Source organism: Hippocampus zosterae, unplaced genomic scaffold (genome assembly GCF_025434085.1).
Source record: "Hippocampus zosterae strain Florida unplaced genomic scaffold, ASM2543408v3 HiC_scaffold_22, whole genome shotgun sequence".
NCBI lineage: Eukaryota > Metazoa > Chordata > Actinopteri > Syngnathiformes > Syngnathidae > Hippocampus > Hippocampus zosterae.
Genome location: NW_026262818.1, coordinates 4,219,201 through 4,246,801, shown reverse-complemented (window position 1 = coordinate 4,246,801; position 27,601 = coordinate 4,219,201). Strand labels below are relative to the sequence as shown.

Below are 27,601 nucleotides of genomic sequence, written 5' to 3'. Positions count from 1 at the left end.
TGTTCGTCTCTGTGTGCCCTGCGATTGGCTGGCAACTGATCCAGGGTGTCCCCCGCCTACTGCCCGAAGACGGCTGGGATAGGCTCCAGCACCCCCCGCGACCCTAGTGAGGATTAAGCGGTCCAGAAAATGGATGGATGGATGGATGGATGGTGTTATCCATTTAATGCAAATATTGTCATGTTCCGTATTTGCCATCAGGTGGCGAGCGTTTAATTTCTGCCGCCTGCACACCTGCTGCCTATTTTGTCGGGGATTGCACCTGCTATATCTAAGCGCTCCGGTGCTCGACTCATCGCCGGAATATTGCATGCCGTGCCACTGCTGTTGCTCATGATCGTAAATATAATTCGAGACCATTCGCGGTTAGTTATATTTTCGTCGTCCCAAGGGAATCATTATTATTAGCGTGCGTTAAATAGTATTTGTATTTAACATATCTTCCTTGTCGTTTTTTGGCAAGCATTTTCTGTTGTCGCGTTTTCCTTTATTTCCTGGTTCTCGTTTTTTACCAGTGCTTTCTGTTGTTTATTTGGCGGGGTTTTTGTTTGTAATAAATATTTTTTTGTTTTGACTAAGTCCTTGTCGGTGTCTGCTCTTTCGCGGATCCACTTATTGTTGTTTGCTATGTTATGTACGAAGCAGTTCCTTTCCCTGCTTTGTGCGTAACGTGACAAATATTGCGTGACATTGCCGCCAAAGTCAAATCACTTTTCGACTTTGGAAGCCCCACTTGAGGATGATATTCTGAGATTGCAAAATGACATTGGGATCAAAGCCAGCCCACTGAGGTTGGAAGTGATTTCCTTTTTTCAAACAGAGAGCGACATGTTTGGTAGCGGGTTTTTTTTCTGTTTGGTTCATATTTGGTTCTATGTTGGAATGCCAAATGGCTTGGCCCTGGGGCTTTTAGTGTTTTAATGTGTGTGTATGTGTGTGTGTGTGTGTGTGTGTGTGTGTGTGTGTGTGTGTGTGTGTGTGTGTGTGTGTGTGTGAGGGGTCAGATGTTGACACTGGACTGGTAGCTCTCCGGAGGTTGGCTCCTTGAAAGGAGCCCTTGGAACAAAAAAGGTTGGGCACTCCTGTTCTAAACATTTCATCTGTCGCTCTCTGAATCTGCTGTTGGGCATGCTGTGCATGTACATCTTGATTAAATTCACAAAGATTGACTTGAGAAGCACAAATAACCTGAACCCTCATTTGTATTTTTACTTTCCAAAAGCACAAAGAACCAAACTTTCTCCAGCTTTACAAACAAAGGAAGTCGGTGGAGAAGAAGAAATAAGGTGATCATGCAATCTGTGTCACAGGGCAATCTTCAGGCCGGTCCAAGAAGAGCGTCTGGAACATGTGATTGTAAAAATCTGGGTGGTAGAGGCACGCCCGGGTGCAGTCGGGGCTGAAGTTGAACTCAAGAATTTGAGGAATCATGACTCTCTGACCTGCCACACAAGACAAGTATTTGTTACATAATGTTGCACATACTTTTCTCTCACTGGATTTAGATGTCATCATAAATACAACAAGTGGGAAGAACAAATCCAGTCATTGGGCTTCTCTTTTGGATCGTACGAATGCATTTAACGATGAAACTTCTCAAAGGTGCTCATGAAATAAAAGTGACTCTTACTCATACTGAGTGACTGTGACTCAGTATGAGCTAACAGCCTTTAGTGTAGTCTGACCTTGTCCCACAGAGGCAACACCCTGTGCCAGATCCTCAAAAGGGAATTTACTGCATATATACCTTATTTTCAGCACGATAAGGAGCACCTAAAAGCATTCAATTTTCTCAAAAGCTGACAGTTGTGCCTTATAACCTAATTTTATATATGGACCAATATTCTGATTTCGTAGACATAGCATTTGAAATGTTTTGGAAGGTGCTTTATTGCAGCTGCAGCAGTTGTGAATGCGCTATTATAAATAAAGATGTATTATATTCCATTTCCGTTTTTGGACAAGACCAATCAAACACCAAGCTAAAATTATGGTAAACTCAATTGAGATAGAAAGAGCGTATGAAACCAAGTTTCTCGGATTAGTAATAGACTCAAAACTATGTTGGAAGTCACATATCGATAACGTAAAAAGAAAAATAGCCAAAACCGTAGGGATCCTCTACAAAACCAAGGAAGTGCTAAATAAGAGATCTTTGTACACATTATACACGTCATTATTATTACCATATATGACCTACTGTGTGGAAATATGGGGAAATGCCTGCAAAACAAACACACTCCCTATTCTCAAACTACAAAAAAAAGCAATTCGAATTATTAATAGATCAAAATATACGGAACCCACAAATCCACTATTTATCTAATTAAATACGATGAAATTTTATGACCTGGTTGACTTTAAAATCGCCCAATTAATGTACAAAGCACACAATAACCTGCTCTGACAAAACATTCAGAAGTTTTTCGAAATTCGAGAAAGCAGCTATGATTTAAGAGGTACCAACTTATTAAAAAAATTCAAAACAACAACAAACATCAAGCAAAGAAGTGTATCTATCAAAGGTGTTAATCTGTGGAATAATCTCGAAACGGACCTAAAAATGACTAAATCGCTTGCTGAGTTCAAAAACAAATTCAAAAAAATAGTACAAACAACCTACATAAATCAGAGTTAAAATGATAACTTCAAAACATTAAATATAATGATAAATCAGAACTAAGTTGATAAATAGAGAAAGGTATTGAAATATCCATTATGAATACAAGAGAAAATTGACACAAGAGTGCCAGGGTGTGGATGTATATAATCCCGATAGAAACCAAAAGTTGTAAAAATATCACGGTTGCGGGTAAAGTATGAGCCTTAATGGAGACTTCTTTCTTCTTTTCTGATTGATATAAAAAATGTATTAGATATAAACACATAACTGGGTAGGACTAGATAAGTTTTTTACTTCCTCCTACTCCCTTGAACATAACTGTTCTTTTTACTTTTTTATCTACCTTATTTTCTGTCAAATTATTACTGTATATGTTTTATGTTCAATAAACCAACAAACCAAACCAAATCAAACCAAACTTTAGCTTAGCTCCATCTAGTGGATGCATAATGCCACTATTTATATAAATAAAATCCTCATCTCACCCCTCGGGTGGTGTCTGTCCCTCATTCAGCTCGGGTCCTCTACCAGAGGCCAGGAAGCTTGAGGGTTCTGCGCAGTATCCATGCTGTTCCCAGCACTGCACATTTCTGGACTGATATGTCCGACGTTGTTCCCGGGATCTGTTGCAACCACTCATCTAGTTTGGGGCTCACTGCCCCGAGTGCTCCGACCACCACAGGCACGACTGTCACCTTTACTTCCAGGCTCTCTCCAGCTCCTCTCTGAGCCCTTGGTATTTCTCGAGTTTCTCGTGTTCCTTCTTTCTGATGTTTCCATCACTTGGGACCGCTACATCCACTACAACGGCTTTCTTCTGCCCTTTATCTATGATCACGATATCTGGTTGGTTCGCCATTACCATCTCGTCAGTCTGGATCTGGAAATAGGTCCCACAGGATCTTCGTTCTGTCATTCTCCACCACCTTCGGAGGCGTTTCCCATTTTGACCTTGGGCTGGATTTCGTCCAGGGCGATCATGCTGTAGCCAGATATTAAACCTCACTCAGTACATCGAGGATGGTTTTGAGGCCAAGCAAATTACTGGTGCAGTTTTTGTAGACCTGACTGCTGCATACGACACAGTAAATCACAGAATCCTTCTCCTGAAACTTGCCAAAGCTGTTCCTAATACGATTGTGAAAATCATACAATCACTGCTTACAAACAGACGCTACTTTGTAGAAATGGATGGCAAGAAAAGTAGATACCGGACACAAAAAAAATGGTCTCCCACAAGGCTCTGTTCTGGCTCCAGTACTTTTTAACATCTACACAAATGACCAGCCAGAGTTTGTAAACATCCAAAGATGTATATATGCCGATGATTTGTGTATTGCCACCCAATCACGCTCATTTGAAACCACCGAAAGGCGACTATCAGCTGCTCTTCAACATCTAACAGAGTATTATAAACAAAACTCACTTAATGCCAATCCAGGAAATACGCAGGTGTGTGTTTTCCACCTAAATAACCACCAGGCAAATAGAAAATTAAGCATCCACTGGAATAATGAGAGACTTGAGCATGTTGACTATCCCGTCTATCTTGGAGTCACGTTAGATCAAACGCTCTCCTTCGCAGAACATGTAAGGAAACTCAAGTCAAAAGTTACCACAAGAAACAACCTCTTAGCTAAACTTGCTAACTCTAACTGGGGAACAGATCCTAAAACTCTGAGAACAAAAGCTCTAGCACTATTCTACTCGACTGCTGAATATTGCTCAGCAGCATGGGCAAGATCGTGTCATGCTCATAAAATAGATCCTGAGCTGAACAACACATGCAGAATAATTACTGGCACACTAAAACCAACACCACTGCCAGCACTCTACAGATTGGCGGGCATCCCACCACCACACATAGAGACATTCATGCAAGGACACAAAAGCATAGTCAAGGAAATGACACAAGACACCCCCCCTCTATGGTCATAGTGACTCAATAAGAAGACTGAAGTCCAGAAAGAGCTTTATGACCGTCCAAAGTTTAGATCCTGAGCAGTCATCAAACCACAGGTTCGAAAAATGGAGTAAATGGGACAGCTCTGCACTAAATGGTGCAATCCAAAGCCCAAACGAACATCTTCCAAGTGGAACTGCCCTCTCAAGAAAGAACTGGGTGACATTAGATAAAGCAAGAACCAGAGTATCCCTGTGTGGAGTTTGCATGTTCTCCCCGGGCCTACGTGGGTTTTCTCCGGGTGCTCCGGTTTCCTCCCACATTCCAAAAACATGCGTGGCAGGCTGGTTGAACACTCTAAATTGTCCCTAGGTGTGAGTGTGAGTGCGAATGGTTGTTCGTTTCTGTGTGCCCTGCGATTGGCTGGCAACCGATTCAGGGTGTCCCTCGCCTACTGCCCGAAGACAGCTGGGATAGGCTCCAGCACCCCCCGTGACCCTAGTGAGGATCAAGTGGCTCGGAAGATGAATGAATGAAAAAGAACCAGAGTAGGCAAGACTGTCAAGTCAAGTCAACAGTATTTATAGAGCACTTTCAAACACCCATCGCTGCATACAAAGTGCTGTACATGGAACAATTTAACATGCACAATAAACAGTAAGACAAATCGGTAATAAAGGCGGTAGAAAGCACCAAACAGTAAAATCAAGAACAAATCTAAGTCATGCTGAGTCGAATGCCAAAGAATACAAGTGAGTTTTGAGGATGGCTTTGAAGATGGGCAGCGAGGAGGCTTGCCGAATGTTCAGTGGGAGGTCCTTCCAGAGAGAGGGACCAGCAACAGAAAAGGCTCGATGCCCTCTGAGCCTCAGTTTAGTTCTTGGTACTTCTAATAATGTCTGGTCCACAGACCTGAGGGGCCGTGTTTCGGCAGGTGTGTAGGGGCGGATGAGCTCAGAGAGGTAAGATGGCGCGAGATTATTCAGAGATTTGAAAACAAAGAGGAGGATCTTGAAAATAACTCTAAAATGAATGGGGAGCCAGTGAAGGGATGCCAGAGTATGAGTTATGTGCTCCCTCTTACGAGTACCAGTCAAGAGGCGAGCAGCGGCATTCTGGACCAGCTGAAGGCGCTTAATGGAGGACTGGCTGACTCCAAAGTAAAGGGCATTGCAGTAATCGAGCCGGGATATTGACAGTGGCATGAATTACTGTCTCAAAGTGTTCATGTGAGAGGAGAGGTTTTATTTTGGCCAGCTGTCTAAGGTGAAAGAAGCTGGATTCAACAACGGCACCAATTTGCCGATCGAGTTTGAAATCACTGTCCAGTTTAAGGCCCAAGTTTGAGACCGTTGATTTCAGATAAGGAGACAGGGGGCCCAACTCTACAGGATGGAATGTACAAGGGCCACTGGGACCAAACAATATCACCTCTGTCTTCTTTTCGTTGAATTTCAAGAAATTTTGTGCCATCCAGGTTTTGATTTCTTCCAGAAAGGATAGGAGTAGCCTTAATGAGAAGGCATCTTTCTTGCTCAATGGGACATAGATCTGGCAGTCATCTGCATAGCAGTGGAAGGGAATACCATGTTTCCTTAAGATGGAACCCAATGGGAGCAGATACATCGAGAAAAGCAGAGGCCCCAGAATTGAGCCCTGTGGAACACCACATGACGGGAGCAGTGCGTGACTCAGAGCAGCCAAGGCTGACACAAAAGGTTCTGTCAGCTAGATAGGACCTAAACCACTCAAGAGCACTGCCGCCAATGCCCACCAAGTGCTGCAAACGAGTCAGCAGAATACTGTGATCCACTGTATCAAATGCTGCAGTTAAGTCCAATAAAACTAGACACATGTGGTATCCAGAGTCATTTGCCAGGAGGATATCATTAGAAATGCGTAACAGGGCTGACTCCGTGCTATGCATCGTCTTGAAACCTGACTGGAAGACCTCCGAGATGTTATGTTTATCCAAGAAAAGTTTCAACTGCATGTGCACCACTTTTTCCAGAATTTTGGAAATGAAAGGCAGTTTGGAAATGGGCCTGAAACTTGACAGCACATCTGGATCAAGACCAGGTTTCTTGATCAAGGGTTGGACAACAGCATGTTTAAACTGTTGGGGAACTACACCAGAAGAAAGGCTGCTGTTGATGATATCCAAGACCGATGCGGCAACACTCGGGAGAACCTCCTGAAAGAAGTGCGGGGGAAGAGAGTCGCAAGGGGAGCCAGATGTGTGGGTTGTGACGGTTAGCTAGAATAAGGTCCGACAGATATTCTCTTTTGGCCTCTTTTACTGTGAGCTGGTAGTTACACCCTATAAATGGGGACTCTCACTCAGCAGTGAATGTCCGTGTGGCCACCCAATACAAACAATGGAGCACATTCTTCGGGATTGTGAACTGGGGCCACCTGCACAGATCAAGACCTCTTAGACACTAATGATGTTGCCAAGCAATGGATCCAGTACTGGCGCGACAAGATAAGATGACCTTGGGGTTTCCAGTCCATACTCCGCACAGATGTCTCGGTAGACTATGCCAGCCACCTGGTTATGGCGTTCCATGTAGGCTTTCCCTGCCAGCATCTTACACCCTGCAGTTATGTGTTGGATCGTCTCAGGTGCCTCTTTGCACAACCTACACCTTGGGTCTTGTCTGGTGTGGTATATCTGGGTGTCAATGGCTCTGGTGCTCAGGGCCTGCTCCTGGGCAGGCAGGATGAGTGCCTCTGTGTTGTCCTTCAGACCAGCTCTCTCTAGCCACTAATAGGACTTCTTGAGATCGGCCACTTCGGTTATGGTCCGGTGCTACATCCCGTGTAGGGGCTTGTCCTCCCATGATGGTCCCTCTTCCAGCGCCTCATCCTCTGTTCCCCATTGTCTGAGACATTCTCTGAGTACGTCATCCGTTGGATTCTTCTTTTTGATGTATTCATGGAGCGTGGATGTTTCACCCTGGACAGTGGCTCTCACAATCACAAGTCCCCGGCCTCCTTCCTTTCGGCTTGCGTATAGTCTCAGAGTGCTGGATTTGGGATGGAACACTCCATGCATGGTTAGGAGCTTTCGGGTCTTAACGTCCGTGGTCTCAATCTCTTCCTTTGGCCACCTTATGGCCTTACCTGCAGGGTATCTGATCACTGGCAGGGCATAGCTGTTTATTGCCATTGAGCTGCTTCTTAGGACTTGCCTCACTCGCTGGAGGTATTTGGCCGTAGCCGCTTTCCTTGTTGCCAGTTCGAGGTTGCCATTGGCTTGCGGTATACCAAGGCACTTGTAGCTGTCCTCAATGTCTGCTATTGTTCCTTCAGGGAGTGAGACCCCTTCAGTACGGACGACCTTTCCTCTCTTAGTCACAGATCCGACTACATTTCTCAAGCCCGAATGACATCCCGATGTCGCTGCTGTAGATCCTGGTTGTGTGGATCCGGGAGTCTATGTCCCTTTCGCTCTTAGCATACAGCTTTATGTCATCCATGTAGAGGAGGTGACTGATCGTAGCTCCATTTCTGTGGCGGTATCCATAGCCTGTCTTGGCTATTACATGGCTTAGGGGGTTCAGTCCTATGCAGAACAGCAGTGGGGAGAGTGCATCACCTTGGTATATGTCACATTGATGGACACTTGGGTAAGTGGCTTGCCATTGGCTTCAAGTGTGGTTTTCTACATCCTCATCGAGTTCGCAACGAAGGCTCTTAGGGTCCTGTTCACCTTATACAACTCCAAGCATTCAGTGATCCATGTTTGTGGCATTGAGTCATAGGCTTTCTTGTCATCAATCCAGGCTGTGCACAGGTTGGTATGTCGGGAACTGCAGTCTTGTGCGACTGTTCTGTCATCCAGGAGCTGATGTTTGGCTCCTCTGGTATGTGTACCAATGCCCTTCTGTGCTTCGCTCATGTATTGATCCATGTGTCCACTTATCTTAGCCGCAATGATGCCTGACATGAGCTTCCATGTTGTGGAGAGACAGGTTATTGTCCGATAGTTGGATGCGGCTGCACCCTTTGAGGGATCCTTCATGATCAGGATAGTTCTCCCTTCGGTTAGCCATCCTGGGCGAGTCCCATCCCTCAGCAGCTGGTTCATTTGTGCTGCTTGGCGCTCATGGAGTGCTGTGAGTTTCTTTAGCCACTAGGTGTGGACCATGTCCGGGCCTGGTGCTGTCCAGTTCTCATCTGAGACTCTTTCCTGTATGTCTGCCACTATTATGGTAACTGGGTTCTGTTCAGGGAGGTTGCTGTGCTCCTCTCTCAGGGTCACCAGCCATTGTGCACTGCTGTTATGTGCAACCTCCTTCTCCCATATGCCTCTCCAATACCTTTCAGTTTCCAGTCTTGGTGGGTCAGCTCTGTTGTTGTTAGGACCCTGCCACTGAGCATACACTTTCGCAGGTTGTGTTGCGAACAGCCTGTTTATTCATCTGGCCTCATTCTCTTTCGTGTACTGCTTTAGGCAGCTGGACAAGGCTTTGTTTGGAGCCTTTGTTTGGCAGTTTCGAGTGCTCATGGTATGGTCATCTAGATGTACCTCTTGGTTATTGGCCTTTTCATCACACCTCTCTGGGCCTCCGTCAATTGACTCACATCTTTCCGAGCCGCCTTGATCTTAGCCTCCAACAGTCTTTTCCATGGTGGGTAACGTATCTCATGGCTCCCATGGTTGCTCTTATAGCCAAGCATCTCTAGGATTACTGATGCTGAAGTGTATATCACCTCATTGGTTTCTCTGATCGCTACGGTCGGGATCGCCTTCAGTACTGCATTCACACTTTCCATTAGACTTTCAGGTGGTACTTCACATAGACGTTGTAATCGGTTTCTAGGTTGCCCAGCTTTCATTCTCGCCATGATCTTAGCCTTCGGGTCAGTTGCTGCCTCGCTCAGCATTTCATTCATTGGGGCTGGCCTCCCAATCTCATCATCTGCATTCATTGGGGCTTGCCTCCCAATCTCTGGAATTACCTCTTCCTCTTATCTGGCAGCCTGGGGACCTTCACCATGGAACCTGCGTTGTACTTCATCAATCTCAAGTTGTGACAGCAGTTTCCGTTTGTGGATGTTGGAACACTGAGCTACTAGTTGTTTCGTGGTCAACCGTGACTGTGGGTTTCAAAGTAACCATTTAGCCCACATTCTCTGCATGTAACCCCTCTGACTAGGGTTGCTTGAGTAGTCGCATTCCAACAGAGCCATGTTATCACATCTCGCCCATCTCTGCTTTGCTTGAGAAGCACATTTTTTATCAAGGTGCTCTGGTTCCCCAGCACCTGACACAGACCTTGTTTGGTCGGGCGACATCTGAGCATGTCATTCGTTTTATTGTCTGTCATCATTGTATGAGGTAGTCATTAGCGTGAAGGATCTTGCCCAAGGACCACCGTCTCCCATACGCCAAACCGATGCCTTACCAACTGAGCTATGCAGCCGTGAATATATATACTGTATATACAGTATATATACAGGCATATATATTTTTTAAGTCCGCAAACAGTCCGGGAGAAGCTGTAAAACAACAGTGAGTTACATAGAGCAACATATACAGTACTGTACTCCATGTACCGGTATATGGAAATTTGTTTAAAATTTTTTTTTAATGAACATGTTTGAAAAAAATCTGCGATGCACCGAATCCTCGATAAACGAATCGCGAAATAGCAAGAGATCACTGTATATACATATACTGTATATAAAGCTGTATGCATAACATAACCGCAGCCACTACCTTATAATTTGGTGCGTCCTATACAGTAAACACTCCCATCTCTGGAATTCTATGAAAATTCACCCGGAATAAAAACCTATGCATTAACATTTTGATTACGATATTACATGTTATCGGAACTTACGTAAGCGGAAATTCTACTAGCCGAAACCCGGATGGAGACGGAAGGCCGGGGGAGCTTAAATACATGGAACGCCCACCCGATGCGACAGAAGACACGTTTTCACTTCGCCTTTTTCTATCATCAGATCCGAAAAGACGACGGGTAAGTGCCTTTTTATTGCCGTGCGTTTTACTGTAATTGCGAAAGATTTTAACTTTATTCACTTATGTCCCTAGATCACGGCACTAGCTCAAAATGCAGTGCCCACTCGACACAACTGAAGAAACGTGTACGCTTCGCCGTTTTCATTCATCAGATCCGAAACGATGATGTGTAAGTGAGTGTTTATTGGCGTGCATTTTTTTGTAATTGTGAATGATTTTAACTTTATTCACTTACGTCTCATAGATCTCGGCACTAGCTTAAAAAGCAGCACCCACTCGACACGACGGAAGAAACGTGTTCGCTTCGCCGTTTTCATTCATCAGATTCGAAACGACGACGTGTAAGTGACTTTTTATTGGCATGCGTTTTACTGCAATTGCGAAAGATTTTAACTTCATTCACTTGCGTCTAGATCATGACATTGAAATGTTAGAAGAACTGTAATGACTAGCGCAGCGAGTGAAATGCATCTGTTTGAGCGAGGCTGGACACAAAGTAAAAAGCATCCAGCAGACACTTGGAGTCGGAAAGATGCAATTCTACGAAACTTTAAAAAACAAAGCATCGATTCAACTCCTGATGATAAGCCACCATCCAGCAAGGAAGCAATGCAAATGGCAACAAAAATCCTTCAGTATGCACAAGAATCACCAGACATCAGTGATCAATGGAACAGTTACTTGCAACTAGAAAGAAAACTGTATGACACGCAGGCAAACATTGTCATAAACCAAAGAATGCATCCAACAAAACAATCCAAAATAGACACGTTTTTTCCCCAAGACAGAAAAAAATAAACATTAAAATACTGTACTTATTGTACTGTTGTGATTTTTTTGGATACGCCTCTATTGCAGTTTTTGTTATATAAACTTTTTATAGACAGTATATTTTTGTATTTTATTGATTGTGTTGTTACACATGCATTTTGTCAACATACTTGCAGGTTCATAAAGGCTCATTTCCCAAATGAGGAATTTCTGTTATCAGGACAGATTGGGCAGCGCAACATGAGTCCGTACTAGAGAATGTTTACTGTATACGAAAACAGTTTTAAAATGGGCCATTCATTGAAAGTGTGCCTTACACTCCAAAGCACCTCATAGTGCGGAAAGCCCGGTACTCATAGAGAATGGACTATATAGATGAAGCCAAATGGCCAACTCATGGATCAGTCCAAGGAGCAACAAGACATCAGAATGGATGGAATACTTGCCATTGTCTTCTGTTCTCCACTTCAGCATGAGGTCTGCCGCGTAGATTGCACGGGAAGACGGGTATGGACAAATGCCATACGGGGCAGGTCGAGATGAAGCGGCCTGGAAGAGCCTCTTGAATGCTTCGAACAATTGGGCCTGAAAGAGGAAAAGAAGCATGGTGGATAAAAATCATACTTAAGACTGCCCTACAACTGTCGGCCAGCGTTGCATTAAAAATGATTAAGAGGTCTTGATTGACAGGCGATGTTGCACTGTCACTTAAAGTGGTGATAGAAGATGCTCAAGAAAGCAGTTGCCAAATATTTGTGTGATCTTATTTGAGAAAGACGCGTGTTATTGCACTTTGTTCATCAGCAGTGCGTTGAGCTGCTTTTGGAATCCACTGATCGGTATTTGACGCAGAGTTATATTACCGTATTTTCCGCACTAATAAGGCACACCTAAAAGCATTCCATTTTCTCAAAACCCAACACTGCACCTTATAATCCGATGCACCTAATTGTATTGTACAGTCAAACCTTGGTTTTCGTCCATAATCCTTTCCAGAAGGCTGTTCGAAAACCGAATTGTTCAAAAACCAAAGCCGTGCTCTTTTTAAAATAAAAATGTTAAATGAACATGTTGGCTCACAATGGAAAGCAACACGAGGAAGCGTCTCTTCCTCGTCTACCCGAGGAAGCATCACTTCCTCGTCTACCCGAGGAAGCGTCACTTCCTCGTCTACACAAGGAAGCGTCACTTCCTCGTCTACCCGAGGAAGCGTCACTTCCTCGTCTACCCGAGGAAGCGTCACTTCCTCGTGTAAGGAAGGCGAGAGGAGTCAAATGGTGCATTCAAGTGCGCTTAGTTTGTTCGAGAACCGAAACTTGTTCGGTATGCAAGGCACAAAAAACTCAAAATTTTGGGTCGAAAAACGACGTTTGACTGTATTCCTTTAATGTAGCTCCCTCTAGTGGATGCATAATATAACTGCATCCACTACTGTAGCTTCTATTCTATGCGCATTATAATGTGGTGTGCGCTATAATAATAATAATACATCACATTTGTAAGCGCCTTTCACAACACTCAAGGACACTGTACAGCCAAGACCAATAGTAAAACACAGATAATATAAGAACAGTTAAAATAGGATGTTCATTGAAGGTGGCCTTATACTCCAAAGCTGAAAATAGGGTACGAGCATTTCAGGGAATGCACTGAATTGGTGCAAGTCCCACTTTTCAGGTCTCTTACTCTTTGTAAACAAGTAAAGAATGACTGTTGTGCATCTAAAAGTTAATAATAAAAGTGATAAAAGTAAATGGCGTGCCAGAAAGATCAAGCTGTGGACCACTGTTGTTATAATAATAATAATAATACATTTTATTTAAAAGTGCCTTTCATGCCATACTGCCATCCAAGGACACTGTACTGACAATACAATGTAAAAATGAATAAAAGAAATATTATATAAAAACAGGACATAAAATCACAAAACAAAGGAATTGGAAGAGTTATGTATTGTAGGCAGTCCTTAACAAGTGTGTTTTTAGACGGGACTTGAAAGTGGAGAGAGGTGTACAGTTTTGGAGATCCGAGGCAGATTGTTCCAGAGCTTTCTTTGGAGCAGCGTGACTGAAGGCTCTGGCTCCCATTGTGCTGAGGCGGGCAGGAGGCACTGACAGGCGGAGGGAGGACGAGGATCTGAGGGAGCAAGTGGGGGTATGCACCTGGAGTAGATCGGACAGGTAGGGAGGGGCCAGATTGTGGATGGCCATATATGTACACAGGAGCAGTTTGTAGTTGATGCGGTATTGGACAGGGAGCCAGTGGAGTTGCTGAAGGATGGGGGTGATGTGCTGCTGGGAGGGTGTTTTTGGAAAGATGCGAGCAGAGGCGTTTTGAACCAGCTAGATTTTATGGAGAGACTTTTGAGGTAGGCCGAAGAGGAGAGCGTTGCAGTAATCTAAACGGGATGTCACAAGACTGTGAACAAGAATAGCAGTGGTGCGGGGGTTGAGGGAAGGGCGAAGTCTGTTAATATTGCGGAGATGGAAATAAACAGTGCAGGTGATGGTGTTGATATGTGACTGGAGGGTGAGCATACTATCAAGGATGACTCTTAACGTGAGGGGAGGGGGACACTGAGGAACTGTCAATGTTGAGGGAGAAACTGTTAACTTTAGATTGAGTGGATTTGGTTCCAAGAAGGAGAATTTCAGTTTTATTAGAATTTAAGAAAGTTTGTTGTGAACCATGTTTTGAGTTCGGAGAGGCAAGAGGTGAGGGAGGGGGATGGGAGTATGGAGTTTGTTTGCAGGAAAGGTAGAGCTGGGTGTCATCAGCAAAGCAGTGAAAGTGGATATTAAATTTGCGGAGGATATGACCAAGAGGCAGGAGGTAGATGATGAAGAGAAGGGGCCCTAAGACAGATACCTGGGGTACACCTGTGGTGACTGGGGAGGGCTTTGAAGTGTGAGGTAGGAGTGGAACCAACTGAGGGGAGTGTGGGAGAGACCAATGAAGGAGAGTCTATTGAGGAGGACAGTGTGAGAAATGGTGTCAAAGGCTAGGAGAATGGAGACTAAACCAAGTCTCAAACTGCTATAAGAAGATCATTTACAATTCGGATTTGGCCGGTCTCTGTGCTGTGGCGGGGGCGGAAACCAAATTGAAACGGTTCATAGAGGGAGTGGAGGGATAGGTGGGAGTGGAGTTGAGCAGCAACAGTTTTTTCACGGATTTTAGAGATAAATGGAAGGTTGGAGATGGGGCGGAGGTTATCGAAGTTGTTGGGGTCTGAACCATGTTTTTTTAGTATGGGGGTAACAGCAGCGGTTTTGAAATGTGATGGGACAATTCCAGAAGAAAGTGAGGAGTGAATAATGGCAGATATGAGGGGAAGCAGGGAAGGAAGACAGGATTTAACGAGGGATGAAGGGAGGGGATCAAGCTAGCATGTGGTGGGTTTGGATTTGTGGATGAGGTTGGATATTTTAGCAGTCGTGGGTGCAATTAAACTGGAAAAGGGATGGCAAGGAGAAGAAGGTTCAGGTTGGGAGGGAGCTGGCAGGTTTTGATGGAGGTGATGATGAATCTTGATTTTGTCATTGAAGTACTCCATTATGGAATTGTGAGTTGCTGTGGAGTACAGGTGAGGGGGGGGGGGGGGGGGGGGGTTGGTGGCTGCAGGATTTTGTTCATGACAGAGAAGAGAGTTCTTGAGTTTCCTTCATTGGAGGGGATGAGGCTAGAGTAATAGTTGGATCTGCTTTGTGCAATTAGGTCCTTATATTGAGTGATATGGGTGGTGTACATGTCCTTATGGATGGTGAGACCGGTTTTCTTGTAGAGACGCTCAAGTTGGCGGCTTTTTGATTTGATGGACCTAAGAGCAGGTGTAAACCAGGGGGCAGATGTGGAGAATGAAGTCCTTTTTTTCAGGGGAGCGAGTTGAGAATATTGGTGAGTCAGGTGTTGTAATGGGTGATGAGGTCGTCCGGGTTTGAAACAGTGTCTGGGGGCATGGAACGGTCGATAATGGAGCAAAAGGTGTCAATGTTGATATTTTTGGTGTTACAAAAAGAATTGAGGCAGGGGGTTTTGATTGAAGAAAGGCGGAGTATGGTGTTAAAAGTGAGGAGGAAATGGTCAGTTACAGGAAGAGCATCAGCAGTGGGCTTGGAGGGGGAGAGACCAGAGCAGCAAACCAAGTCCAAAATGCGGCCTTTGATGTGGGTGGGAAAGGCGATGAGACAATGTATCCCAAGGCTCTCTAGAGAGGATACCAAGTCTCTGGTGAGTGGCCGGTTGAGGTTGTCCATGTGAATATTGAAATCTCCCAGCAACATTAAATTTGGCGAGAGAGTGAATAGATGTGTGATTAGGCTGGAAAATTCACTGATAAAATCACTATGTGGCTTGGAGGGGGAGCGATAAACTGTAGCGATGATGGTTGGCGAGGGTCCAGGGAGCTTAAAAAACCAGGCATTCAAAAGAGCTTGATGCAGAAACGGAGACGGGCAGGACTTTTCATTTCTCGCGGTGGATAACCGCTAGACCTCCTCTACGGCTGTTGCAACGGGGACGGCAGATGTAAACAAAGCCGGCAGCAGTTGATTCATTCAAAGCAGAAAAGTTGATCGTCTGTTGCCAGGTTTCTGTTAAAACGAGAAAGTCGAGTTGGTGGTCGACGAGGACGTCTTGGATGAGGGGTCCTTTGCTCGTGAGTGAGCGGATGTTGAGCAGACCAAAGTTGATGGCAGAGGTGTCATGTTTGACGGCAGCAGTGCTGCTCACCGACCTAGCCAGGCGGGCTAATGCATGATTGTTGATGTTGCGGCCGGAGTTTCTGGGAGGGTGTCGAGAAGTGGACCAGATTGAGTTGATTGAGCTCGACATGTCTGTTCGACCCGCAGTGGATGTAGCGACGTTGAGGCAGGCGAGTGATGTCCGGATGATGGTGCAGCTCTGGTGGCGGAGGCTCCGGTGCAATCCACCGGATCCGGAGAAGCTCCGCAACAGAATACTGGAGCAGTCCTGCCAGTGGATAGTGGCAGAACGTCGGGAGTATGGACTTAAGAGCAGGTGGGTCGAAGAGGTTTTTGCGTCCCATGTCGGGGGGAGGAAAAGTGGTGACAGCACGTTAGCATAAGCTAGCACAAGCTACCGGCGTTAGCCCGTGGACTAAGCCACGATGGGGTTGGATTGATTGGACGAGTGATGATTCAAGTTGTATTAATCACGTACCCACAGTCCAAGCAGAAGGGCAAAAGAAAAATCAAAAGGAAGATCTGAATTTTAGAGCTCGGAGTGAAAAGTGGCCTGCGTCCTCTCACCTCTCATGATTGACATGAAGATATGGTTCAGTCTTTTTTTTTGCAGATGAATGTGTAGAAAAATAGCATTGCCTTTATCAAAAAAAAGTTCATTCTTTTCATTTTGCTTTATTTTCACTCAGTCAACACCCCTTTGTACCAAAGTTGGTCAACAGGTTTCGGAGTGTGACACACACAGGTGTTTACAGATTGAGCGAAACTGGTTGAAAACTACGGTCACCATTGACCAACAGTGGGGGAAGGTTCTCACTGACCATTTATCGAGTCTCAGCATGATCTTCAAAGCTGCCACAAATGCACAAATTTCATCTTAAGTCGCTGGACAAAAAAATTCGTTTGAGGCTAAGGGTTGGCATATGAGCCCAAACTAACAATGGAAGGCTCAGGGCAATGATAGGTGCAAACACATTTCACATCTATCGTCACTGAGTGGGAAAAAAATTGTCATTCGCTCAATATGGTTTTGCAGCCAGCTACACAGGGAGGAACTTTAAGTGTTAAATTGAGAAAAAAATGATTTTCACATTCCATCATAATTGACTCAAGTAGATCGAAGTCACTTACTTCCACTTCCTTCCAGGTATATTGGGGGTACTGTTTTTCAAACAACAAGATGAACTCATCAAAGTGAATCTGGTGACAGACATCGGTTCAGTTTTGATACCAACCAATCATACAAACTGGCCATCAAGACGGTGATACTGCAATCAAAAGTACCTGCTTTAGCTGCACACCCTCCGTATAGTTCATGACCGTAAAATGTTTCTGGTAGTCATCAAAATGATCCAGCGAGAAAGGTCTGAAGAGAGTGAGGAAGAATGTGTGTGTGATGGCTTGACAAAATGCAGATAGAGGAGATCTATACAACCGTCCTTCTTGCTTCAAATCTGTCAGATTCAGTATCTGACTCTCTAACTTGTATGCTTTAGAAAAAAAATATCGATATTTTTATGATGGCGGCGCAATACCTATTTGCAAAGCGCAACCAGAAGACATTGTAGGCGTAGAGACGCAGCGGGTTGACAGAGCGTAGCATCAACATGTAGCGGATGTCAAACTTGACCAGTCCAACGTCCTCCCTCTTGAACAGCACCGGGTCCTCGATGTATTTACACACAACCTGAAGCAGAAAGGGGTTCATGAGTTTAGCATAAGGTTGCAACATGAAGGATAAATAGAACAATAAAGGTCTGCTGAAATATATTCTGTATTATAACATTTTGGGGCCAAACAATACCTTTGGTGTACTCTCTCGCTGTCGGATTATGTAGTTCAGGTTGTTTGTGATGTGTATGTCCATTCCACGGGCCAGATTCCACGGCTTACATATCCAGTGGTTATCTTGGCCCCTAATGTCAAAAACAAATCTCAGATTGGTTTTAATAATACCAATAAACAAATAAAGAAAGAAATAAAATATCACCGCCTATTTGTTATTCGCCAGCGGCTAGGAAGAGTCTTGTGAATGAAATATTCTACTTCCACTTAAGTCTCCTAGGCAGAGTCGAAGCACAAATAAATAACCACAAGAAGGCGAGACAGAGAAGGTCCCCAACTAACCGATAATAAAACTTGTCGTGCCCAAAGGGAGACAATGCAGTTCTACATGCATGTGAGTATTTGAAGGTTATCATCGCTGTAACATCAACACTTATTTCCCTTCGTCCGTCAATAGCGTTTCACGTTACAGTAAATAGTCTCATCCCCAGAATTCTATGGAAAGGAATATCCTTCACCCGGAATAGAAACCTAAGCATTAACATTTTGACTATGATATTACGTGTTACCGGAACTTGCGTAAGCGGAAATTCCACTACCCGTAACCCGGATGGAAGTGTAATGCCGCGGGAGCTTAAATACACGCAACGCCCACCCTATGCGACGGAAAAGACACAACGCTGAAACAAGTTTTCTCTTCGCGTTTTTCGATCATCAGATTTAAACGACGACGTGTAAGCGACTTTTTACTGCCGTGCGTTTTACTGTCATTGCGAAAGATTTTAACTTTATTCACTTACGTCGTGTAGATCATCGCATCGAAACGTAGAAGAACTGTAACGATTGGAGCGGAGCGAGTGAAATGGATCCGTTTGAGCGAGGCTGGACACAAAGTTAAAAAGATCCAGCAGACACTTGGAGTCGGAAAGACGCAAATCTACGAAACTTTAAAAAACAAGGCATCGATTCAACTCCTGATGGATGACAAGCCACCATCCAGCAGGGAAGCAATGCAAATGGCAACAAAAATTCTTTAGTATGCACACGAATCGCCAGACATCGGGATCAACGGGACAGTTACTTGCAACTAGCAAGAAAACTGTATGACACGCAGGCAAACATTGTCATAAACCAAAGAATGCATCCAACAAAACAATCCAAAATACATGTTTTTTTTCCCCAAGACAGAAGAAAAATAAACATACTGTATGTATTTTACTGTTGTGACTTTTTTGGGATACACCTGTCTTGCAGTTTTTGTTATATAAACAGTTTTTGGACAGTATATTTTTGTATTTTATTGATTGTGTTGTTACACGTGCATTTTGTCAACATACTTGCAGGTTCATAAAGGACATGTACCATCCTCATTTCCCAAATGAGGAATTTCTGTTATCAGGACAAATTGGACAGCGCAAACACGAGTCCGTACTAGAGAATATTTCCTATATATGTTGGCATTAAGCTAGTTAGGTTTACTTGGTCTTACTTTTCAAAATGATAGATGTTTGTTGAAGATTCTGATGTTTAAACACTGCATTTTTTTGGTTGGTATTTGATTGCTATTTAAAAAATAACAAAAAACCTTTGTTGTCTCTCTTGATAGTGCCTTATGAATTGTGGAAGCTCTGTATGGAGGTTGAAGGTTATCGGTATCACATCAGAAGCTCTCGTCACTCTCCGGGATAAGGCAGCAAGGCAGTCCTTCACAGTGATGAGGTTCTCACAGGGGAACTGATTCAGCATCACATGAGGTCGCTCCATGCTGAACTTTCTGTCAGGAAATAATGTTATTGGTAAGGCTCTTTGTGGAAGCCCTTCAATAGAAAATGTATCACTCCAACAGTCACAGAGTATGTCAAAAGTTTCCCTTTAATAACCCACGACATATTATTGACACCCAAAGAAAAACCACAATGATCACTGAAAAACTTGAATCTGACATCAGTAAAAAGCAATTAAAGGGCCCTCGCAGCCCTGGCACTAAAATGTGTGTGTACGGACACATTGGGGATCACAGCTGGCTGACTCGGACTTGTCAAAAACTTAAAGGGTGGTACTGAGGAATGTTTTGAAAATTCCAAATTACAGCCAGCAAAAGACGCAAGAACCGACCAGAATTCCAGCTTTGGCCACAATGTGCTGCGAGATTCTAGTTTATGTTAACTATTTCAAACTAAAAAGTAAAACCTTTTGTTCATTATAACCTTACATTTTGGCCGAGCTGGAACTTTATTTATCTATTTACCACTTTATTTAAACAAACCGTGATTGTGGTTGCGTGTAAAATAGTGATATGCCAAAACAATTCCTTTGGAGAAACTGCAATGTTCATTAAGGATTGCTTCTAACGGTAAAATATTAAGTTGAGGGGGGCCATCATTTTTTTTCCCAGGTCTGTTTCATTCAGTTGATTTATTTTTTCCTGTTGAACCCCAATTCAAAAGCAATGCCGGGTGGCTAATTTTCATTACAGTTATATGACTACTCTAGTCAGATTACGGTGACCACGATGGATTGTTATTTCATGAAGTGGAGCAGTCCCAATGATTTTGTCCATGTGTGTATCATGTCGGAATCTGAGGGTTTATCAGCCTTTCGACTATGACTTCGGCTGACTTCATGTCAACCACAAATGGAATTACGAGCTTTGAGAAAGCTTCTCGAAAGTATCACTTTGACATAATCGTCATTGACAACTAGGATATTGTATTGTGACGCATTGTGCTGTGCCATTCATGCTACTGGTGTCACAAATTTGTCAACTTAAAAAAAATGCCTCCAATTGCCAGAATGTACACCAGTTTCTATTTTTGGGGTACACAATGAAATCGGGGGAACTACTCTCCTCACCTGTACTCTTTGATGTGGTTGTAGCTCCAAATGACATCCGCCTCCTCCTCATTCTCCGTCAGTTCAAAACCAGCATGCGTCAAGTGATTAATCACTTGCGACATTTCAGAGTACACCCTGGAGACAAACAACCACGTAAAAAACAAAGGCCGGGGGGGGGGGGGGGGGAACAAAAATCAAACCGTGTTCTCATATTGTGGGACAAATAAAGGATATCTTATCTTATGAAAATACAAACTTTAGGATTTGGCCCTCGGGTGGTGCGGGGGGATGAATTTCCACAGGAAGTTGCTCTTTATTCTCCCGTAAAACAGCCTAGATTATGGCACAGACGCAACAGTGAGGAACCTAGAATTCAACAGAATGGGACTTGGAGAAAAGAAGATTTTCCCAAAATAAAAAATAAAAAAATTATGTCTGAATACAGTCATGGTCCTCACCTCATAGTATGAATCTGCTGGCTCCGTGATTTTTGGACACACCCCTTGAAGGTCAGCCGATATCCACGGGAACAAACGGCACTGTCGAACCAGCGGGTCCGCTTCGCTGTATGCAAAGTCACGGGTTATTTCATCTGTAAAATTAAAATTGTTCAGTAGTTGGTTTCAAGAAAATACAAGTGCATGAATATTCTGGGTGAATTTGACTTTTGGCTTTTGGATGGTGTGATTTTCAGAAATCAACGCATCTTCGGATTACAAAATGGAGAAATTGGGGTTCAAATTGAAGGCTGAAGCAAAGGATGACTTTCAACCACAACGTCTAATACAATAACCGTGTTCAGGGCCAACTGAAGGTTGGTCACAAACCTTCGGTGACCACAAACCCCACACCACCCCGAACAAAAATGAACAATACCTGAGTATTGTTCAGTTTTGCTTGATTTGAGAAAATAACTGGTCAATATTAATGTTTGAAAAACTTTCACAAAAATAATAAATATTAGATACGGTTATTATAATAATTCCTATTATTATGATTTTTCTACGAGCTTGATTTTTTTTTTTGTGCGCCCCCATGCACCGTGCCTGACTGTGTTGTTAGCCACTCACACAAACACAACCAGATGAAGTTCATTTTTGCGCACACTAAAAAAAAACGTGTGGAATGTGAGACCATTTTGGTCACAGTCGCGAGCTCAGGAAAGACAAGCTTTGCATGGAGGGGGGGAATGAAAAAAAAAAGGCAGATTACCAATTCAGGCGATTACCAATAAATAAATAAATAATTAAATCTAGAATGCATAAAATATTTTTCTCCTAATTTCAATGGGCATCTGTTAAACATGGAATTTTGTTATTCATGGGTCGGTCGTTTTTTTAATTGTGTCCCGGATACGCGTTTGCCATCACCTCCCTTTTGCAGATCTCTGAGAGGCCAGAGGACAGTGAAGGCCGCTTGGGCCTCGGCAAAGAAAAAGGGAGCCATGCCACAGCTGGGTTGGTCCGAGTGACGCACTTGGGAACCAAACTCATCCATTATGTACCACACTGGAATCTTCTCCTCCGCACACTGAACGTCGCAGCATATTAGGATTATAAAAGAAGCATGTCATTCAACCCGTAGAGTACAGTGAACATTCTCAGCACCGTATCAACAGCATTCCTTCATATATTGACATGAGTGACAGTTTTGGAAGCAGTGACTGATCGCTCTTTTTGTACAAACAAAATCATGGTTTGTCTTCAGTGTTCGAGGTTTTCATCTAGATGCAAGTAGTAACTTTTATTTCTAAAAGAAAGAATTATTTAGCTGTACTACTACACTTCAAACTCATTCACTCCCTAAGACATATTTACACGTCTTTTCAGACTCTACATATTCAATCCGAGGCACTTTTTTTCCCCCATTTTTTTCAAGAGTTAAGGTGAAAACACAAAAGAGTCCAAATTGCAGGTACTGAATTTAAAATGGGACACATGGAAAAGAATACCGGTAACCACAAGTGACGTCAGTTACACCAGTGGTCCCCAACCGGGCCGCACAGAACGAACTTAAATTTTTTGTTTTATTTTGGAATCTAAATTGTTTTATTTTTAAAAATTACCGGATTCTCTGTGATATCCGTCTACTGCACGTGTCAAACTTAAGGCCCGGGGGCCAGATCTGGCCCGCCACATCATTTTAATTGGCCAGCGAAGGCAGCTCAAACATGTCAACTTCCATGACACCCCCTGGTCTACAGTATGTCACTCTTGACGCAGTTCAAGGAGGTTTTCTCGGTCAAGGAAAGTTTCTTTGGGAAGAGGAAAAGGCCCAGTCAGGGGATAGAAGAGGAGCCTATGACTTCCAAGAAAAATAAGGCAACATTTAATAAGACAGTATAAGGAGTTCTACTTAAAATACCGATTTACGGTCCGTGGGGCCAAAAAAGATTGGGGACCTATAATGTGTGTGATTTTTGATGTACCCCTTGCGAAAGTTGATATGTCTGGTTGTAGAGCCACATGTGCTCCATCACTAAGTCAACTCCATCAGCATCGTTCTTCTTCGCACTCAAATCCAGCCCCATGAGGGACGCCATTCTGGACAGCAAGCCAGGAATCTGCTGCAGCTGCTGACGAGCGTGATCAACACGATACGTCCAAGCGTGGTCGACCAGGAAAATACTGTAGACACAAAACGTGTTTTCATTAAAAGCTCATGAAAAACTTGAAAACTCTCGACAAACAAACAAAATAAATAAATTTAAAAATATATGGTCGTGGACAAAAATGATTTTGCCACTAAACCCCCCCCCCCCGACAAATATTAGGGTAGGACTACACGATTTAAAAAAAACACACAAAAAAAACCCCACATACTAGACGCTGTCATATTGGTAAAAAAAAAAATCATCTGCAAATTTGACCACGTTTACCAATATTTGTTTCTCTTATTGTACCCTCAGTTCTTTTTTTTAAATTTTGATGCTCAACCGATTAAAACAGTTTTAATTTCCATCCTGGCAAAACAAGAACATTATTTGAAATTGACAATTTACGAATAGCGATGACAGATCCACTCTGAGAAACGATTAGAACGAACTGAATTTTAAAAAAAAAGAAATGAAAACTAACCATAATGAAAAAAAAATCAAGAATTACTATAGTGCTGATCTCACTGCATAGTAACTTGGGGCATGGTGTACAGCAGTGGTCCTCAACTAGAAATGCTGTAGGTCCACTTTTTTTTTTTAATAAGACCAAGGTCCGGTCCCATGCACGGCGGTTATGGGGAGCAGGGCTATATGACCATTTAGTATGGTCAAGCCAAGCTTATACAAATCAACACTCCTCACAACCAACCAATGAAAATAACAATTATCACTTAGTCAGTACACAGCAAATAATGAGAGGTATTGTGTTGAGGCACAGGAACTCTTTTATTTTGTTATGTTGTGCCTGCTTAATAATAGAAATAGCCCTTTTAGGGAAATAAGACATTTTTACTTTAACTTTGTTAAACAGTAGTTGTCATTTTTTACCCTTAATTTAACAAAAACAAAACACTCATTTTACCAAAATAAATACTAAACATTCATTCATTCATTCATCTTCCGAACCGCTTGATCCTCACTAGGGTCGCGGGGGGTGCTGGAGCCTATCCCAGCTGTCTCTGGGCAGTAGGCGGGGGACACCCTGAATCGGTTGCCAGCCAATCGCAGGGCACACACAGACATGAAAAGAAAAATATCCTTTTCATTTGGACAATTCCCCTTTTCACATACCCTCTGAAATCACTGAAAAATATATGAGAAGAGGAGTTAAGAACCATTTTAAATACTGACACAAGGGAGCACAGGAATGTGCAGTGCTGTTCTTCCACTAAAGGTGAATGTAATGTCTGAGGCATGCAAATATTATTTGAGGACGCCATTGGGATGTTCATTTACCATGGTGCGGTGTTCTGCTGTTAAACAGCTGCAAAGATCCCCGGGTAGATGGGAGCAAAACTGCACACAATCGAAACCTCCCGCGATTCGTCTTGTCTAATTGTCTGTGTGCGGCTCTCCTCGGCTGAAGCTGTGAGCACACTGTGGCGTTGCGCATGCGTCTGTTTCCTGACACAATCATCATATATGCTGACGCTTATGATTACACACCTTAAGTTCAGAGGAGCCAATCAGCGCATCGTATATGCTGCCGCTTATGTATGGGCACACCTTAAGTTCAGAGGAGCCAATCAGCGCATCGTTATCGCCGACATGCCCTGCTATAATTTATTATTTTTTACAAATTGCCGAGGGTCCGGACAGAGGAGGTCGGCGGTCCGGTCGTGGATCGCGGTCCTCCAGTTGAGGAAGAATGTGGTACAGTAGTGATGGGTCCAGCGACACGATGCGTTGATGCATGCGCCGGGCTCACAGAGCAAACCACGTATCGGTGCATGTGCCGCTTCATTACGTCACGTGATTGACACATGAACTGCACCGGCGCAGTTTAGACTGCATCGGCTGCGTTGACACAGTCCAGGCTGCTAATTGACACATCGGTTGCGTTGACACAGTCCAGGCTGCTAATTGACACGTGAACTGCACCGGTGCAGTTTAGACTGCATCGGCTGCTTGGCACAGTCCAAGCTGCGGCACTTAGTCCAGGGGGCGTCGACTCAGTGCAGGGGGCGTTGACGCAGCAAAAGCCCGCACAGTGTATCCTAAGGAAGTGCGTCTGGCGACACGATGCCATTTGCCGAAACGAGCTAGACCTCACCCTCGTTCAAATAAAAATATATGTTTGGGCAATACGGAAAACACACTGATTATCAGAAAAAATGTGTCCGTCTGACTACCAGCGTCATGTCGGCTGTCATATAATAGGCTATTATTATATGAGAAGTTTGATGACTCTGCCACGTTGCTATTAAAAGTCACATAAAACGTAAACCTTGTCTGCTGACCATCATTACATCGGCTAGGCTAGTTTAGCTGTTGTTGTAGTTCAAAGCTTAATATGGAGCGTGGGTTGGGTCGGCGCCGCAAGTACGTGCTCGCGCGCACAGCTGAGAGCAGCAGACTATCGACTGCTGAGACGCGCTTCACTCGAGTGACGTTGCTACAGTACGTGCATATTATGGAGCAGCTTCCGGACAAATACAAATTTTCCGCCACGTAGAGCCATTTTGATCTCCTTTTGGAGAATAAGGTATTCATTAAAATCTCCTTGTCTCACCAAGTGCCTCTCGGATTTTTGACATGTCTTATTCCATTGTGTGTGTGTCTTCTCCACAACAGGGGAAATAGCATGCATTAAATGCAACAGACTGAAATTTAAAACACTGGAGCATCTTATTTTTCTAAATCAAAATTTGTGAAGACAAAGCCCACAAGCATACTAATTCACATGAATTTCACATTATTGAAACACATTGAATGATACAATATGAATGTGAATGATATTGACAAGGGTCAATGTCATCTTTGTCAAATATGCTTTATGTATGACATGCAGCATAGATGAAATTTCTTCCTCTCAATCCTCAGTGCATACATGCATGTAAACATGCTGTGCATTAAACACACGCAGCTAAGAAAGGATAGCAGCTACACTATATAAAAAAGGACATGTAATCTGAACAGTATAGACAATATAAACGGCATAAACAACAGCATAAACAATGGCACTTGTAGCTACACTGAGCTTTTAACTCATTCAGTACCAGTCATTGGGTAGAGTGAGGTAGTGCATTGTATACATGTCATCATCAAATCAGCTTGTTCAGTCTGTCAGGTGGGTTGGCTGCAGGGATTTTGAAGGTCCAGTAGGTGGCAGTGGTCAGCGACACAGTATCAGTACAGTATCAACACAGTGTGTCATTGTGTCGACACGCCTCATGAGGCCTCATAGTTTACATACTGTACACTGTACAGTATGTAAACTAACAAGACTTCTCGGCCATACCTTGTTGGCTGTGAAGCTTGCAGTCCACTCTGGCAGGAAACAACCACTTCGGAGCGCATCGTTCCAGGCTTGTCCTTGTCTGTGCACTCACCAGTCTTTCCACTATCATCATAATTTTCTTGAATTTGGATTATTGTAAACACCTCCCCAGCATCATAAATCTGACAGGAAAAGAATGGATGGTATTACTAAAGTAAATTTTAATTTTTTTTAAATTGACCTCCCTTTTATCCTGGGAGATTTATGCGTCCCATTGATCATAGGAGCCAGGTGGTTCTCGGCAAGATGCCCCCCTCCCTCCCTCCACATGCTTTTCACGTGCTCCTCAAAAGTCTGAGTTCTGGGGACGAGTCCGCATATAAGAATGCTTTGCACATAGTGTTAACCAGGCTGCAGGTACCCAGCAGATGTGGACCAACACACGTAACGTGTATCAAAGTCTTTCTTCATTCACGCTTATATTTGATTATAACACGCAAAACAAAACAGCATTTTTTCCCCTTTGAGCGGTTGCCAAATGCCTACAAAGTCCAGCGGTGCAGTGAATTATTGATTGGTGACGATGCCACGTGTGGTCCAGCGGAAAAAAATGGTCACTGACCTCGTTGGTGAGCTTATGATGGAGACTCCTCCAGTATGTTTCAGGTATTACCGACCCTTGTAATGCGTTGCGGTATAAAATTACAAATTTCTTAAATTCCTCCTCTTCGTCCATTTGTAAGGATTCTCCAGCAATCGTTGACATTTTAGATCGTTGAACTTGTTCACTTTACGAGAACCCGGAAGTAGATGGAATTAATTCCACTCATGGCTATAGCTATAACCCGTGAGCGCTCTCAAGATACTAGTGATGTCGTTCGCGAACGAGCCGGCTCCGAGAGCCGGCTCTTTGAAGTGAACGATGGGAGCCGGCTCCCACCTCATTGGGGAGCCGGAAGGGGAGGGTTACGCACGCCCGGAAGGGGAGGGTTACGCACGCCCGCACGCACTCACGCACACACACACACACACACGCGCGCGCACTGCAGTTTAGAGAAGGGGGCGGGGTTAGAGAAGAGACACACACAACAGCACACTGAGCAGCTCGCG

General features: G+C 43.8%; 1 protein-coding gene across 1 annotated transcript; it reads right to left on the bottom strand.

Annotated features, from left to right (window-relative positions):
- Nucleotides 1-1,184: 1,184 nt before the first annotated feature.
- On the bottom strand, nucleotides 1,185-27,347 carry LOC127594590 (tubulin--tyrosine ligase-like protein 12). Its single transcript, XM_052056453.1, has 14 exons — nucleotides 27,114-27,347; nucleotides 26,513-26,673; nucleotides 23,044-23,242; nucleotides 21,986-22,145; nucleotides 21,074-21,207; nucleotides 20,872-20,948; nucleotides 20,634-20,750; nucleotides 19,366-19,554; nucleotides 17,800-17,911; nucleotides 17,531-17,682; nucleotides 17,280-17,361; nucleotides 17,127-17,195; nucleotides 11,739-11,877; nucleotides 1,185-1,442 (listed from the first exon to the last, which is right to left on the bottom strand). Exons 1-14 carry the CDS (start codon nucleotides 27,255-27,257, stop codon nucleotides 1,291-1,293), a joined length of 1,887 nt encoding a protein of 628 aa, XP_051912413.1. The 5' UTR covers nucleotides 27,258-27,347; the 3' UTR covers nucleotides 1,185-1,290.
- Nucleotides 27,348-27,601: the final 254 nt, after the last annotated feature.

What these genes read in the sequence shown, in the direction of transcription:
- LOC127594590 (XM_052056453.1), bottom strand. Translation starts at nt 27,257, where the DNA reads ATGTCAACGATTGCTGGAGAATCCTTACAAATGGACGAAGAGGAGGAA. An exon ending in AGCGAGAGAGTACACCAAAG is followed by an intron (nt 17,683 to 17,799) that starts GTATTGTTTGGC and finishes TTTCTGCTTCAG; the next exon opens with GTTGTGTGTAAATACATCGA. An exon ending in ATACCTGGAAGGAAGTGGAA is followed by an intron (nt 11,878 to 17,126) that starts GTAAGTGACTTC and finishes TTCCTCTTTCAG; the next exon opens with GCCCAATTGTTCGAAGCATT.